General features: G+C 58.4%; 1 protein-coding gene across 5 annotated transcripts in view; it reads right to left on the reverse strand.

Annotated features, from left to right (window-relative positions):
• Positions 1-2,218: 2,218 nt before the first annotated feature.
• Positions 2,219-15,472, reverse strand: part of WDR20 (WD repeat domain 20) — a 66,001-nt gene continuing 52,747 nt past the window's right edge. For 3 of the 5 annotated variants that reach the window (XM_044229548.1, XM_044229547.1, XM_044229549.1), the window contains 2 exons: positions 13,119-14,378; positions 2,219-3,403 (listed from right to left, as the gene is read on the reverse strand). In XM_044229548.1, coding sequence (XP_044085483.1) covers positions 3,350-3,403; positions 13,119-14,378 — 1,314 coding nt within the window. In that variant the 3' untranslated portion in view covers positions 2,219-3,349. Of the gene's footprint in view, positions 3,404-13,118; positions 14,379-15,472 lie in introns of those variants that run through there. The other 2 variants (XM_044229550.1, XM_044229551.1) reach the window with 2 other exon arrangements.

A 15,472-nucleotide genomic window follows, 5' to 3' on the forward strand; every position in this document is an offset into this window, starting at 1 on the left:
GAGGGGCACCGCTCTGCCTCTGCAGAAGACCTGGGAGTTCCAGGGCCCCTGGGAGCTGAGGCAAGGAGGAGGCCAGAGCCAGGTGGCGCTGGGGCTGAGCAGCAGGAGGGCCAGGGAGACAGGAGCAGACTCCTGGGATTGCAGAGGGCCCTGCAGGGCCTGCGTGCCCACACTCTGAACCCAGGCCGAGGAGGCTGCCGGAGAACCACGGCCCCGATGGGCAGTGGTTCACGGGGCATGCTCCTGTCCTCGAGGACTGGCCCTAAGGACCATTTAAGGACTGACAAGAATTTGTGTATTTAGGAAAACTTACCCCTGTAAGTGTATAAAACTCAAGAGGAAAATCTTTAAAGTTCTCCCGCATGCGTTTCTGAGAAAGCAGACTTGTCTCCACGGAGGGCCTCTCTGGGGCAGGCCAGGCCCTTGGGGGTGCGACCTGTCCACCCACTGAAGCTCTTTTGGCTTCATGTTGGTCTCTGGAAGACAAGGCTGGGAGGCAGGCAGCCTGGAGCCAGGAGCCCGGAGCGCAGCCACACCAGGCCCCAAAGCGGGCAGTCCAGCCCCCTGTGCACTGGCACCCACGGAGGAGCGGGCCACGCTCTCCCTTCCGGCACCCAACCAGCCGCCCTCAGCATGGGAGCCAGTCCCCGGGCAGCCGGAATGGCTCTGGCTGTGCCTGGCCTCCAGGCCCTGTGCTGGGCCCGTGCGGGGGGCCGCCTCCACCCACTGTCAAGGCCCTGATGGGTCTCCGCTCACTCCAGGCTGGGAAGGTGGTGAAGGCGACCTGAAGGCCAGGTGAGCCTTTGCGGGCAACACTCTTCCCAAGCAACAAAGCCCAGTGCACCAGCCTCCGTTCCTCCCCGACAGGGTCCACCTGCCTGAGGCAAGAGCAAGGGTCCACCTGCCTGAGGCAAGAGCACACACTGCCCGGGTGCCCCAGCGTGCAGGTGCGGCCTGGGGTGTTGGTCCCAGAGCTCCCGCTGATAGCGCCTTCCAAGGGACCTGGGCGTGGCTGCTCCCTGCTCCCCCCACCCCCCGGCACCGGGGACACTCATGGGCCTGCCGCGTTTCCTCTGGCTGCTGGCAGGCTCACTGACTCCGGGGCCCGCAGCCTTGGCCCCCTCTTAGATTCCCTTGGACCCGTCCCCTCGCGGGCAGCACGCCTTCACTGGCCCCAGACGTGTACGAAAGCTCAAGACAGCAAGTAAAAGCGAACCCAAGTTGTGCTGAGCCTTCCCTGGCTTCCGAGGGTGACGGAACTTGGGGTTGGCCTGGGGCCCCCCTGCCCGGGACCTGCCAGTGTCCACAGCGGGAGTGGAGTGGGGGGAGGCGTGGAGGGGTGGGGGAGGGTAGCTACAAGGCATTTGGAAGCCACCTTGGACTACGTGGTCCAAGAGCCATAAATTCGTTCCCACTACAGACACATTGACAGCAAACCGGGGCCCATCTGACGCTTCGCCCCATAGCCTGAGCCCAGGGGCCCGGGCAGGGGGCCGAGCCAGGACCGCCCACCTCCAGAGATGTGAAAGGAGGGATGGGGGCGGGGGGCACGGCTGGGGCGTCCAACCCAACAGAGCCTGAAATTTAACACACGTGACCATTGTCCTCATGCCCAGATTTCCACCAGTCACTTCTAGTAATAGGAGCCCATCCCAGAGGATCCCAGGATGAATGCTGGACTCCAGCTGGCCTTGGCCTTGGCTGACCTGCAGCAGTATGTAGACCCCCGCAGGTGTCCCTGGACCCAGCAGGTGGGGTCTTCTGTGTCCTTGACCACGCCTAGAAGCCAGCACTTTGGTCACCGTCACAGGCCATCCGGAATGTGCAGGTCACTTTGAATGTATGTTATTGATAAATTCGGACTCTCTCGCTTGAGATAATGGGGGGTCTGTTTCCCGGCGTTCCCTTCCCCCAGAGTGCCTGTCCCGGGGACCCAGGGGCTCCGCGAGCCGCAGAAGCGTTGGTGGCCCAGCCTCTCCTCTCCCAGCGCCTCGGACACACGGCAGCTCTCGGAGGCGGGTGCTCGGTTTTCCGGCTCCGCCGTGCGCATAGGTCCCAGATCTAACGTGCTCACTTCGAGAGCTGTTTCGCTCAGTCCCACCGGATAAAAATGCCTTCCACGGGTGCAGCTGCAGCCGGTCCAAGGGACAGCCTTCTGCTTGGCGATTCCCGCGGCCGGGGCGTCCGCTGGTGGGTGGGTGTGGGCAGGACCCGCGCCCAGAGCTGCTCCGGAGCCAGTCTCAAGCCGACACCCGTCCCCGATGGTCCGCACACCCTGGACTCGCCAGAGGCCGCGATGACGTCTTGTGGCCATGGGCTTGCGGCGATGACAGACCGCGCCCAAGGACTGGGAGGAGAAAGGGGTTCGCTGGCTCACCTGCACAGCGGCCGCCCCCCACTCCTCACGGCGGCGGAAGAGCCACAGAACTCTCCAGATGAGCCGCGCTCCGGTAGCCAGTCCTCGTCCTCCTCCTTTGGGCTTCCAGGAACGCGGTGGAAGAGGATGAATCATTTCATACCAAACTTGAATCGAACAGAAAGTTACATTAAAAATTGAGCCAACTTAACAGAAGATAAACCGTATAGTCAAGAAACTTTTAATATTAATTTTTTGTGTGAATTAGAAAGGTCACTCATAAATGACGGAAATGACTGGTGAAGCAACCATGTCCCCAGCAGCAGAGTCGCAGCATTTACACACGGAACACAGAGCTGACTGCGAGGGGGCCCCGGTGTTAAGTCACTGTTAAGATTAAAAAGAGCATCTTCACACCCTGCAGGGCTGTGAGTCCGTGAGACCCGTATTTAAAGTAATTCCCTAAAAGCATTAAACTATTTTAAGTGCAAAAATTCGTAAAAATCTACGATTGCAGCATCCATCTTCCTGAATGACAGATTTAAGTCAGAAAGCAACAGCCTTCTCCGGGAACGCTTTCCGGCTTGTCTCTGATCACCTACGTATGGAAACATCAGTGCAAAAACAGAGTGAAGTACTATTTATAACCATTGAATTTAAGGGGACTTCTCGTCCAAGAATTATTGTATTTTACACTATGTATATATGTATAGTTTTATATAGATACATATATATATGAGATTTTAATTACAGTTGAGTAAAACGCAAGAAAATCCCCTTTATTTTTTTACTGCAGCCCCAATAGAACCTTTTTAAAATGGGAACAGCTTCTTTGGGTGAATGGCAGAGAGCGCCCTTCCGAACGGGCCCGCGGGTCCTCGCATGTGACTCCGGGTGACAGCCGCCTCCGTGAGTGTCCGTGCTCCCGTCTCCGTCCGTCCGTCGCTCCCGTGAGGCCCCGTCGGGGCGAGGGTTCTCGAGCGGGGGGGGCCGCTACACTACGGTTCCACCCGGAGAGCTGGCCTGGTTTTGGGATGACAGTAAGCCCTGCAAACAAAGCAGTTTACATTAATCCAGCAAAACATGGGCAGCCAAGGAAGCCACACTCATCCTTCGCCAGAGGCTCCCACGACCACAGATGTGTCGGACTGTTAGCCAGTGTGTGAACAAACCCTCCGTTTCTCATCTACTTCTTCCTATCCGTGTCACCGTGTGACCTTCCCAGCCACTGAAGCTGGCCCCAGGCTGGGCGTCCAACGCTGGGCAGGGCTGGCCTGGGGAGCAGCGGGCGACCTCTCGGGGCCTGGGCTCCTGGAGACCTCAGCGATGCCCTTTGACCTCACGACTTGTCCCCACAGCAGGCAGGCCACCACAGGTGGGGTATAGAGCTTTCTAAAGGTGTCTTCCTGCCGGGGGTGGGGGTGGTCTCACTTTCTCTCGTTGGGGTGATGGGGGTGTCCCTCGGCCTTCAGCACCGGCATATGGGGCTCAGCACGAGGATAAAGGAGGATCTCGCCCTGGGCTGATGGGTTTGGGGACAGGGTGCAGGAGGTCACCCCCACTGAGAGGTGGGGACCTGAGCTGAGATCCCCCCAACTCTCGACACAGCAAGGAGCATCTCCATTTCCCCCGCTCACTGGGACAGAGACTCCGTGTAGCTCATGTTCGTTCAGTAAGAAATTGAAGGTTATGAGCGCATGACCCCGAAGCCAGGTTTTCAGTTCTCTGAACACAAATAAGCTGTCCTAGGAAGTGCTTCCGTTGTTCGCTGTTGACACGGGACAAGCCTTGAACTTGGACGAAAGGCAGCTGCGTTGGCACACCCTGGACCTGTGTGGACACGGAAGGCGAGGGGGGCTGCGACTCTGCCCTTTGGCTCTGCCCATCCCTGGGGGCGGGGAGGGGGGCAGGGGCCCGGGAAACTGTCCCACCGGGACGCCTTCCACCTCGTTTGTCACAACTGACGGCTGCTCATCTAGACACGGTCAGGAAGCCAAGGGAGGGTCCCCCCTGGGGCCCCTGCTCCGAATCCACAGATCTTTCCCTCGGGTCCAGGAGCTGCCCCCGAGTAGGAGCACTACCTGGGCTGACTTCATGGTGAGGCGCCCCCTGTGATTCCCACGCACGACCTCCAGGCAGCTACACCGCTGGAGGGGCTGCGGACCTCACCCTGGCCCCCCGCCTCCCCGGGGTAGGGGGAGCAGTAGCCGCCAAGGGAGGGGAGCCGCGGACCCGTCCCTCCTCACCGCCCCTAGGGAGCCGCAGGGAGGCCGGCAAGGTCGGACTCTACCTCCGGGGGACAGTCCCGAGGGAAGAAGCCTTTATCCCAAGAACGCTCTGCCTCCGAGAGGTGTCGGGGGCTCAGATGCCAGCCAGCGGTTCCCAGGAGCTGTGGGATGTCCAGGAACAGTGCCAAGTCTACAACATGAAGAGGACCCTTTTCTCCCCAAACGAGAGGAGGACTCTGCTCCTCCCGCTAAAGGGGGAGTGGTGACCCAGCCTGGGGACAGACCCCCAGCCCTGCGCAGCGCTCCAGAGGACAATGGCCCGAGACGCCCACGGCTATTTAAAGACTCGGGACACACAGAGAAAAGCAGCCCCCCAGTTCCACCCCCCAGACCAGCCTTGTCCAACTTGAGGACAAGGAAAGCCACATGTGAATTTTTTTAAAATTCTAGGAGCACATTTAACAAGAGAAAAGGTGAAATTAGTTCTAAGACATTTAACCCAATATAGCCCATATTATCGTTTCAACAGGTAATGAATGTACAAATTATTAAGGGAGCATTTTATGTCATTTTCTCGTATGAAGCCTTGGGAACGCTGTGGAGCACATCTGGGTTTGGGGCACCCCAGTCCTGTGCCGCAAGGCTGCAGGTGGCCCCCGCCACCCAGCCATGCCTTCGACCCTCTCCGATCTGGAGTGCGACGGCCACAGCATCAGCAGGGGCACTCCAAGATGCCACCCCATCCTCGGGGATCTAGGGGGAGTTCCACTCTCCTACACAGACTCATTCACTCTCTAGTTTCTGTTGGCTGAAGCCTCTCCGCCCCCCACAACCGCCACCCCCTGCTGTCCTACTGTCCGCTTGAGGCCCAGGTTCAAGAGATCACCCAGGTCACCTGAACAAGCAGCCTCTCAAACCCGCCCTTCCCCTGGGTTTCTGCCCACAAACATCAATTGCCAGATGCTCCCCTGCCCAGGGAACCGAAGGGTCTTGATCATGGGGTTAGCCCTTCTGATGTCACCTGTGGGGGACAATTTCTTATGGACACTGTACACCAGTATGGACTGGGATCCACACCCTGGTGCCGCTCCTCGGTCACCGCACTGGGACACGGCCCAGGACGCCAGCCTGGCATGGAGGGAGGATCCCGAGAGCTCTGTGGAGAGAGCCTCTGCCAGAACAAAGGGACAAGGGACAGAATGGTGGGCCCCCAGCAGCCTGGCACCAAGCAAACATGCCCTGCTGAGGGGACACAACCCCAGGGTGCAGGTGAGGGTCTGGAGCATTCCTAGAAGGAGGGCACGAGGGATCATTGGACACAAGCAGCCTGAGGCCTTTGCAGGTCAGCGTTAGGGGAGGGGGGCCATCCAGAGGCTGTCCGGAGCCAGCAGACACGGTCCCCATCGGGCCTGGCACGGCCAGCGGGATGTCAACCCCACCTGTTCCCTTCCTGGAGATGGAACCGGCTTCACCGGGATGGACCGTGGAGGCCCGGAGAAATCCTGCCGTTCAACCAAAAATTCAGTGTCAAGGTCACCTTGCTTCTATCAGCTGTGCTTTCGTTTAAAGGTTACTCGGGGACAGAGAGACGGGCAACACAGGCCCCCATCAAAGACCTGAGACGGCCATCGCGAGGAAGCCCCGCGGATGTTCGGGGCCCAGCTGCGGCCGGGGCCGCCTGCTCCGGAGGAGGGCTTGCTGTTGGCGTCCTCCTTGGTGACTTTGGTGGGAGGAAGGGGCAAAGAACAGGCCCGGGAGGAAGGAGACTCGGGCCCGGCTGGCGTGCATGGCGCTGACCCACGGGACAGCGGACAGCGGGCATCGGCGGCGCACTGCGTGAGCGCCCATCCTCTCGGGCCCCCCGGTAGCAGTTAGAGGTCGAGGGAGGACTCCTGAACCTGGTATTTAATCTGCTGTTCTCGCTAGAGTGGCCGTTTGATCCCCGCTAGAGACCTCCTGAAAAGTAAGGGATGAGATACTCCAGCTCTTGGCCACACAGAGACTAAGAGGCAAATATCATTCGTCAAGCGATGTCCCCTTAGAGATGGCCCGGAGTCGGCGGGATGTCACCAGGCTGCCTTCCTCCGGGAGCTTCCAGCCGTGGATGCGCGCCCCCCGCCGCCAGGGCCTCGCCGCTCACAGGACCCAGACCACGTGCCCGGCGGGGCCGAGGCCCCAGAGCCCCCGAGCAGGCGTGGGACGTGGGCCAAGCAGGGCCTCGGCCCCCACCCCGCCCCAGAGCCCCTGCACGCTCTGGCAGCGGACCGTGTTCCTGTGGCAGCCTCCAGCTGCCCAGTGACAGGTTACACCAAAGGTGACACATTTCCCCAGAGGCCCCTCAACCCGGCCTCCAAGGCCGGGGGAAAGGGACGCTCTTGTTGGACGTCCGGGAAAAAGGTGCTCTCGGGCACAAGCGTGTGAGGGCCACTTGAGAAGGGGCCTGGCGACCAGGCCCACGCTCTTCCCCTCGGGCCCCACGTCCAGTGGCTGGGGGAGGGGACCCTCCTGGGTGTCCCTAACGCCTCTCCAGAGGGGCCTACCCAACACGAGAGGCTGGTCTGGAGGCCACCGACACTACAGCGGGGGGACGGGCTGAGCACCTCCGGGAGCTCCGACCCTCTTGGGACTCCTGGTCCAGATTCGGGAGTTTGGACAGGCAGGCGCCCGCGGAAGACGGGCCTAGAGTCTTTTCGCAAGGCACAAACTAAATATTTTTAAAAGATGAAGTGTCGTGTGTATCTTTTTAAACTTGCTGTTGACCTAACACGTACGGGCTTAGAATCCACTCCGCACTCGGGAAAACCCTAGGGCTCCTGCTCCGGGAGATCCGAGGCGGCCCGTGTGAGGGCGGAGGCCGAGGCCGTCTCCTCCGATCGGCAGCCTGGCGGCAGAGGCTCGGGAGGCCGGCCCCGTCAGGAAGATGCTGGGGTCGACCCCTGGAGGAGCTTCCTGAGGCCCTGGCAGCCCCGAGCCCCAGGCTCAGCTGTCTCGGTCAGGTGGGAGCACGGCCCAGGGGCTCGGCCCCACGTCGGCCTCTCACGGCCTCCGGGGGACTTGCAGATCTAGGCCGGGCTCCTGGCCTTGAGGCATTCAGGGTCGCGGACGTCAGGGCACTGCGGAGAGGGAAGGGACCCTTCAGAGCAGGACAGTGTGAGTGGCCAACTCTTGGCACCCTCCATGGGCCTTGCCTCACCAGCCCTTTCTGCAGGGGACCAGACCGCTGGACCTGCCCGCACTGACCAAGCCGCCAGCTCGCCCCGCACGCCGTTCAAGACCAGGAGGAGGGCAAGGACCCTCTCGCCCCAGCCCGCCTGCCCAGGGAAAGAGCTCCCACGGAAGCCTGCCGGCTGGGTGGCCGCTGGGTGTGCAGGGTCCCGGGGCCAGCTGGCAGCCAGGGCACCTTCCGAGGGTCAGCCCTGCGGTTCACAGGGCCTCCGCCGGGTGCAGCCACGGGGCTACCAGCTGCCCCTGCCCGGCCAGGAGCCAGGGAGATGAGGGCCACATGCAACGGTCAGTGCCTCTGATCCCACAAACTGCGCGTCTCATTACAAGGAACTCCGAGCTGGCAACGGGAGGCAGAAATTCATGGCTACGTGCTCTATAAACACTAACAAAGCCTGTAATTTTACAGCATTTAGAAGTTTTCTTTTTTGGCTCATGGAGACGGTGTGAAGCCCAGCTGGGGAATGGCCAGCCGCAAACCGCGCCCTTGCACACTTCCCCCGCTCACTTAGTGCCCGTCCGCGCACACAGGGCTGTAGCCCTCCCTCCCAGACACACGCGCGCGCGCGTCTCGAGCTGTGACAGTGACGAGAAGAGCCACAAACCAAGACAGTGAAACAGAAACATGATTTTCTTAAAATGATAAATTAACAGTACTGATATTAAAGCTTCAGTAACTACTGTAACATTTTAACAAATATCGTAACTTAATTTATCAACATTTCATGTTAGGAGGGCTCTTTATCGAATTTATTCATCAAGAAATTAGATGAAAACGTAAAAAAGGAAATACATTATTTTACCTTTGACTTTCATTAAAGGTAAATAATCGTACAATTTTATACAAGGTCACCTAACATAGCAGTCTTTAGTAAACTCAGGCGTACAGAAGTAAAAAATGCAGGAAATTCTTCCTTTTACACTCAAACTGGGTGGCAGCAGTGTGAGGACACCAAGTCACATAACAGGAGCAGCAACAACTCAGAGTTAATATTGGGGGTGGGGGTGGCAGACTCTGCCCTCCACTGTGGGGGGCAGGGGGCATTCTCACACAGCTTTGAACTTGGGCTCTGCACACAAGTGCTTTTCAATACGAGCCCGGGACTCCGCTCTCTGGACTGCTGTCCGCACTCAGGGGCCATGCCTGGGGTCATGGAGCTGAGCCCCTTGACGACCTCAACAGATGACAGTCCCCGGCAGCCACCATGACAGGCATGCCGGACGAGGACGGCCTTCGGCGCCCGGTCCCTGCGGTGTTCCTGGGGTGGCTGACGCCCAGTCACTCATCAGGCCCACAGCCCCGTGCAGGGGCCCCGCGGAGGAAGAAAAGCCCCACAGTGGACACACCCAGCAGCACCAGGAAGTCCACCGGGGCCATCGGCTGGCTGGCCTCTGCCGAGCCCTCGGGCGCAGAAGGGACGCTGTGCTCCGTGTCTCTCTCCCGGAAAAGACAGGGGGACTCTGCTTCTAGGTCTTTCTCGCACTGTCAGGCACACAAACGCATCGGGGTTTCCCAAAGGATTCCTTCTCCAGCCCTCCCTGGCCCTGCGGCCTTTCCCCTCAACTTGGACCTTCCCCAACAAAAAACCAAGCACCTCCCCGCCAAGGCCGGAGGCGAGGAAGCCCCGACGCAGGTCCAGACTCTGACAAAGCAGCTTCCCCCATTTCCAACTCAACACGTGACGGGGCCTTTGAAATGCAAGATGCACCACAGGAAGCGGGGCAGGTGGGGGACCTGGGGCAACTCGCCAGCCAGGACTTGGGTGTTAGGCAACAGTGCAGCGGAACACCAGAGTCCCACTGGGACGTATGCGCGCGTCCATAAGACGGTCCAGTTTCCTGACGTTCTCTTGCTAGTGGCTTCGGAGCGGCTCGGGCAGTAGCGCGGGTAATAGCTTACTCCTGTTTTCCTCCCCTCCCCTGTCCTGTCCTGTCCTGCGTATCTATCCTCAGTCCCAAGGCAATGGCTCACAGAACACTCCCAAAATGCTCTAGAAGTTTCAATCGGCACAAAAGACAAAATTAAGATTCTTTACCAGTATTTAAGTGAACTTAGAACCCAAAGGTATCGAGTATTTTTCAAGAGTCTGTCTACTCCCTCTCACACATTTGCTCTTAAAAGAAGGCAGGGTCGGGGCGCCTGGGTGGCTCAGTGGGTTAAAGCCTCTGCCTTCAGCTCAGGTCATGATCCCAGGGTTCTGGGATCGAGCCCTGCGTTGGGCTTTCTGCTCAGCGGGAGGCCTGCTTGTGATCTCCACCTAATAAATAAATAAAATCTTACCAAAAAAAAAAAAAAAGAAGGAGGAGGCAGAGTTTTCCAAAGGCTTCCTTGTCTGGCCCTCTCAGGGACTTTAGTCCCCTGGCCTCCGAGGAAGAGAAGAATCTCAGAGCAGTGCTGGGGTCCCGCACGCAGGCCAGGAGGGAGCAGGGGTCGAGAGCCCCCTGGGCTGTGCCTTCCGTGGGCGCAGGCAGACGGCTGTGGCGGCCGAGGAGCTGAGGAGCTGAGGAGCTGAGGAGCTGAGGAGCAGCCTCTCTCGCCAGCGGCTAACTCATCCCAGGGGTGAGGCGAGTAAAGCTGTTCTTGCTCAGATAATGTTGAAGCGAGAACACTAAACAGTTTCCATGAAGCTCAAGGTTCGGTGAGGAAACTAGAAAACTAGAAAAGCGCTCCCCAGGTGTGCTCAAGGTCACCATGGAAGCCACCTGGCCCTGGGCCTTCTGTACCTGAGACCAGGAACCCCCATCCCCCGGTCGGAAGCCAGTCCCGGGGGGCCCGGACTGCCTCTCCAGTGCCCCCTGCTCCTCAAGCTGTGGGCAGCTCCAGGCTGCTTTCGGCTTGGTCTCGGAGGACACCCTGCCTTCTGTCCTCCTGACAGCGGGACAGCGGCTCAGAGGCTGGCGAAGAAAGGGGGCGGCTGTCAGAGGTGCCAGAAGGTCCACGCGGCCCTCGGCAGCACCTCATCCCCAGCAACGGGCCCCAGAGCAGGAGGACAGACGTTCAGGATACGAACACCAGCGGGAACTGGAAGAACAACACTGACCAAGCCCCAAACCCCAAACTGTGACATGACCACGGTTTCAAAAACCGGGGTGGGAGTGGGGGGTGGTGACCCCACGGGCTTCCGTCAGCACATTTCAGAGCTTGCTTGGGAGGGAACAATAATCTCCTCCTGCCTCTCCCGCCCCCACTGGCTCCCCCTCGGTAAGGCCGCCGGTGCCCCCAAGCGCCCATGTCGCAGCGGGCAGCGGAGGGCACCAGAGGGTGAAAGCGGCCAGAAAGCCCGCGGCCCCAGGGCGCACCACGGCTGCCCCGCCCGCAACGCAGGGAGCTGTGCTCAGAGTCCAACGGTCCCAAGAAGCTTCCCCGTAAACGCTACTTACCTGGCACGGGCCACTCTGCCTGGGCCACTCAGTCCTGAACTCTGAAACTGCATACTCAAGGCCTCAGAAGCATTTGAACTGAAATTTCTAAACCTAAGTCGGTACATAAAATTGCACCTGGGGTGCCTGGTTCTGATTCTTTCCAACCGACGTCCCAGTTTAGCCTCCAAAGTTGAACAGTCCACAAGCACGGCTGTCTTTGCTGCCGGTTAACATTTAGGAACAAAGGACCACAACAACTTAAGAGTAAACAGAACATGAACATACACCCATGACGTCATGCATAAACGGGGGAGCGGGGGACACCTGGAAGGCCGGCGCGCTTCGGAACCCCGCAATCTCGGAACCCCGCGATCGGAACAGAAGGCCTCCCGTGGAAGGGGCGGGTGGAAAGTGAGCTGAGGGTTGCGGGGCGCTAAGTAGGCCCAGGGAAGTAGGGTCCGGCCTCCCAGGGGGCTGCGGGCCGTGTTCCGGCACACACAGCTCCGGCTCCAAGCCCAGAGCACGTGTCCTCTTTGCTGAATCGCATCCACTACTCAAACGGGTGTGAATGATCAGCGTCTCTACGTTTAACAACAAAGGTGTGCAGAACAGAAAACAAACCAGAATAACCAAAGTAAGTTAACAAATTAGATAATCACCATCTTGACATATAATACATAGGCCAAAGAACCAGCTCCTTCCCTGTGAAACTGGACTCTGCAACTCCCCGCGCAGCCGCTGGCCCCCGTGGACATGGCTCGGCGTCCAGTCAGAGGGGGCGCAGGCGGCCGCGCAACAGTGCCGGGGGGAGGCAGCCCAGCTGGAAGCCGGTGAGGACGGAGCCCGAGCGGGCGGGATCATGACAGCCACCCAGTAATGCGAGGGGGCAACTGGCCCCCTGTGCCTCCAACCCTGGGCGGGGTCCCCTCGGGAAGCACTTGGAACCTGGGGTGGGGGGCAGTGTCTGTCAGTCTTTACAAAATAAGACCAGAGAGTCTGTGCCGGGCCTATAGTTGGGCCTTTTTGACCAAAAACAACATCAGCAACAACAAAAAACCCACAGAAAATTGTAGAAGGCACCCAAACCTCCTTTCCCTTGTTGGAAAAAAACATAAGCAAAGCGCGGCCAATGGCCAAGGTCTTGGCTCACGTGGCAAGAGGCACCCCTCCCCCACACCTGCTGCTGGCGCCCGTCCTCAGCCCGTGGCTCCCGGGAGCTGGCCAGGCTCCGGGGACAAGGGGATTTTCGTCAGTGCACCGAACCTCAATCAAAGTGCTACAAACTGCTTCTTTGAAAAAAGATGTTTATTAAACAATTTTAATTGTCATAAAATGACTAAAATGGGTTTTAAAAATTAAGGCTCTTCTCTTTCTGTGGATTGCCAGAACAATGTAAAAATAATATCAATCAACCCTGCTGAATGCTTTGTTCCTAAAGTTAAATTTCATAGATTCCTAAACATTTTATGATTAAGATAAAAACTGGACTAGAAATGACAATTAATGGCCGTCCATACTGACCACACACTCTGATCAGGTGTACAACATTCTAATTGAGTAGTTAAGCAAAAATATTCCAGTTAAAGCAGAAGTTTTAATTTTAGCATTTTAAAGTCATGGTTTCCCCACACTGTCATGATTTTCCTAAAGTCGAAATAGTCTAATACAGGAGCGCTAACCTTGGGACTCTATATACTCCCAGGAGGGTGACTGACTTGGCTGGCAATTAGTTTGATTATATTTTTTTTAAACGTTCTAAGTTGAATTATCAAATGATTCAGAATTACATGGCATGCAGTATCCAAAATTATGGCTCTGATGCATTTAGATTTACATTAAGAGTAAGAAGTGCCATTCACATTCATTGTACACCCCACCCCTCCCGCAAGGAAAAAATCTCTACCTATTCGAGTTCTAGATCTGGTGCAGCATTAAGGATTAAAACTTACCACTTTACCAGGCCTTCCCCATGTGCAAATAAATCCCTCCTGACAAGCAGTGACTAGACAGTCTTCAAGAAAAATTAACACAGTCAGTCTTTCATGCGCTATCTTTTTACAGATGAGCGGCTCTAACAAGGGGACGTCTTCCATCCGAGGACACAGGGGCGTCCCCAGGGTTTTAGCTGGGTCCGTTTTGGTTTTAGTAACCAGGTTCAGTTTGTCGCTGCTCTTGCTAGAAATGTGTCCCATGCTGTGGTTTCGCTTGTGGTCTTTCTCGTGGTGCCTGTCCTTCCGGTCGTGCAGGGAGAGCGTCGCGAATTTGCTGACCCCGGAAGCGACGGCGCCGTCGGCCACGCTGCTCTTGCTGCCGGCGCTGGAGACGGTGGAGTGGGGGAGGCTGTTGGAGCGGGGCAGGGGCGGGGGCGCGGAGCTGCCGGGCGTCGTGACGCTGTTCCCCGTGCTGCCGGCAGGAGGGCTCGTGGCGTTCATGACATTGGTGTGCGTCCTTGCTCTCGAGAGGGGCTGGTGAGGGAAAAGGATGTCTTCCGTGAGGTCCCAGAGGCAGAGCTGCGTGTCCTGGCCCACCGAGCCGAACCGGTACGTCACGCTGACAGGGCGGCTTTCGGCAGAGTTCCGTTTGGACAGCCGCGACTGTGTACTGTTGGCCCGGTCGCGGCCGAAATGAAGGAGGTCCTGGAAGTCCTCGTCACTGCCGCTGAACTCCATGGGGTCGCTCTCTTCCACACTCGTGGTGTAGGGGTCGAACGCCACAACACTGACCCAGGATTTGTGCCCGTGGCCTCGGGCGATCACCCGGCAGTCTCCGAAGGCCCAGACGGTCACCAGGTCGTCCTCGCCGCCCGTCACGATGTACTTGCCGTCCGGGCTCCAGCACACGCACAGCAGGCCTCCGAAGTAGCTCCGCATTGTGCCGTGCAACTCCACCGAGTCAAAGTTGAACACCCGCAGAAACCCGTCCTGGCTCACGCAGGCCAAGAACTTGCCATCTGGGGAGAAAGCAAACTCGTTGAGGGCCCCCTCGCCCACGGTCCACTTAAGGAGAGGGTTCCTCGTGGATTTGCTCTTGCAAGTGTGCACGGCGAAGCTCTCGCCCTGCTTCAGAAGCTGGTAGTGGGGGGCTGTGGTGCCACAAGTGTGCTCCACGTTATACAAGTACATGCTCCCACTCGCGTGGGCTACTAGGAAAAGGCTTTCCGAACCGGGAACCCATTTGACACAGGTTACGCGTGACTTGTCTATTAGTCTCTGTGAAGACAAAGGAGAACAAGTTATCACAATGGAGAAGCTTTAAAGGTCTACGTTTCCAGCAAGAAACTCATCTGCTTCTCGGTGAGGAGGGAAGGGTCCATCCAGGCACTGCACGCTATCCCGCGGTCAGCTAAGCCAGCGAAGAGCACTGGGGCCCCCTAAAGAGCTACTTTCTAGAACTGCACTTGGGTACGAGGCCACCGGCTTTCACTGAGGGAGTCAGTCATTCAACACACACAGCTGAGAGCCTACCCCTGCCCGGCAGGCCCCAGTGCCCCAGGCGCTGGGCCACCTCCATCTCTCACGCCTGGAGCACCGGAGTCTGTGCTTCCTGGCACCTACCCCAGCGCCCTCCCTCCGAGGCCTCTGTGCGTTTCATCAGCACCTAAGTCCCGTGCCACCTACGCCTGCCCCCTACTCCAGCTGCTCTGGCTGCTCCGGGGGTGGGGGCGGGTGCCAGCGCGCAGCCCCTGGCAGGAGCGCACCCGCCGGCTTCCCTCAAACTTCCCGGCTCAGACTCGCTGTCCTGCGTGCATCCTGAAAAGCAGTTCCTCCGAAGCTTCCTCGTGGTGTTCAACAAAATAAAAAGACGGTGAACTCAGGAGGATGGGCCTAATCACTGCCGCGCCACGCTCACTTCTGTTCCTCTCACAGGCACCGGAGTCTTGTCTTTAAAACCAAAACAGTAAAAGGCCAAAGTAAAAAGCACCCAAAGGCACAACACGCGTGCGTCCCCACTCGCAGACCTTGCTGTGGGGCTCCCTGGCACAGTGGCTCCCCCCGGGGGGCCCGCTCCAGGCGGCCGGGTCCCAAAGCACATCCCCGGAAGCCGACCAGAAGTTCCCAACACTCCCGAGTTTCTGGAAACGCCTCCTGCCAAACCCTCTCTGCCGCCAGCTGCCTGGGAACCGGGTGCCTCAGGGTCAGTTAAACACGACCACTGCCCCTCCTGGCTGGGACCCCGGGCCTGAGCCTTGGGGCACCGAGGTAAACCTCCCCGCCTGCACCACCCCCAAACCCCCTGGCTTTGCACAGCTGTGCTGAGCGTACTACGTCTTCACAGAAAAGCAAAGAACATGAAATCACTTGGT

The sequence above is a fragment of the Neovison vison genome, chromosome 13 (assembly GCF_020171115.1).
Source record: "Neovison vison isolate M4711 chromosome 13, ASM_NN_V1, whole genome shotgun sequence".
NCBI classification, from domain to species: Eukaryota; Metazoa; Chordata; class Mammalia; order Carnivora; family Mustelidae; genus Neogale; species Neogale vison.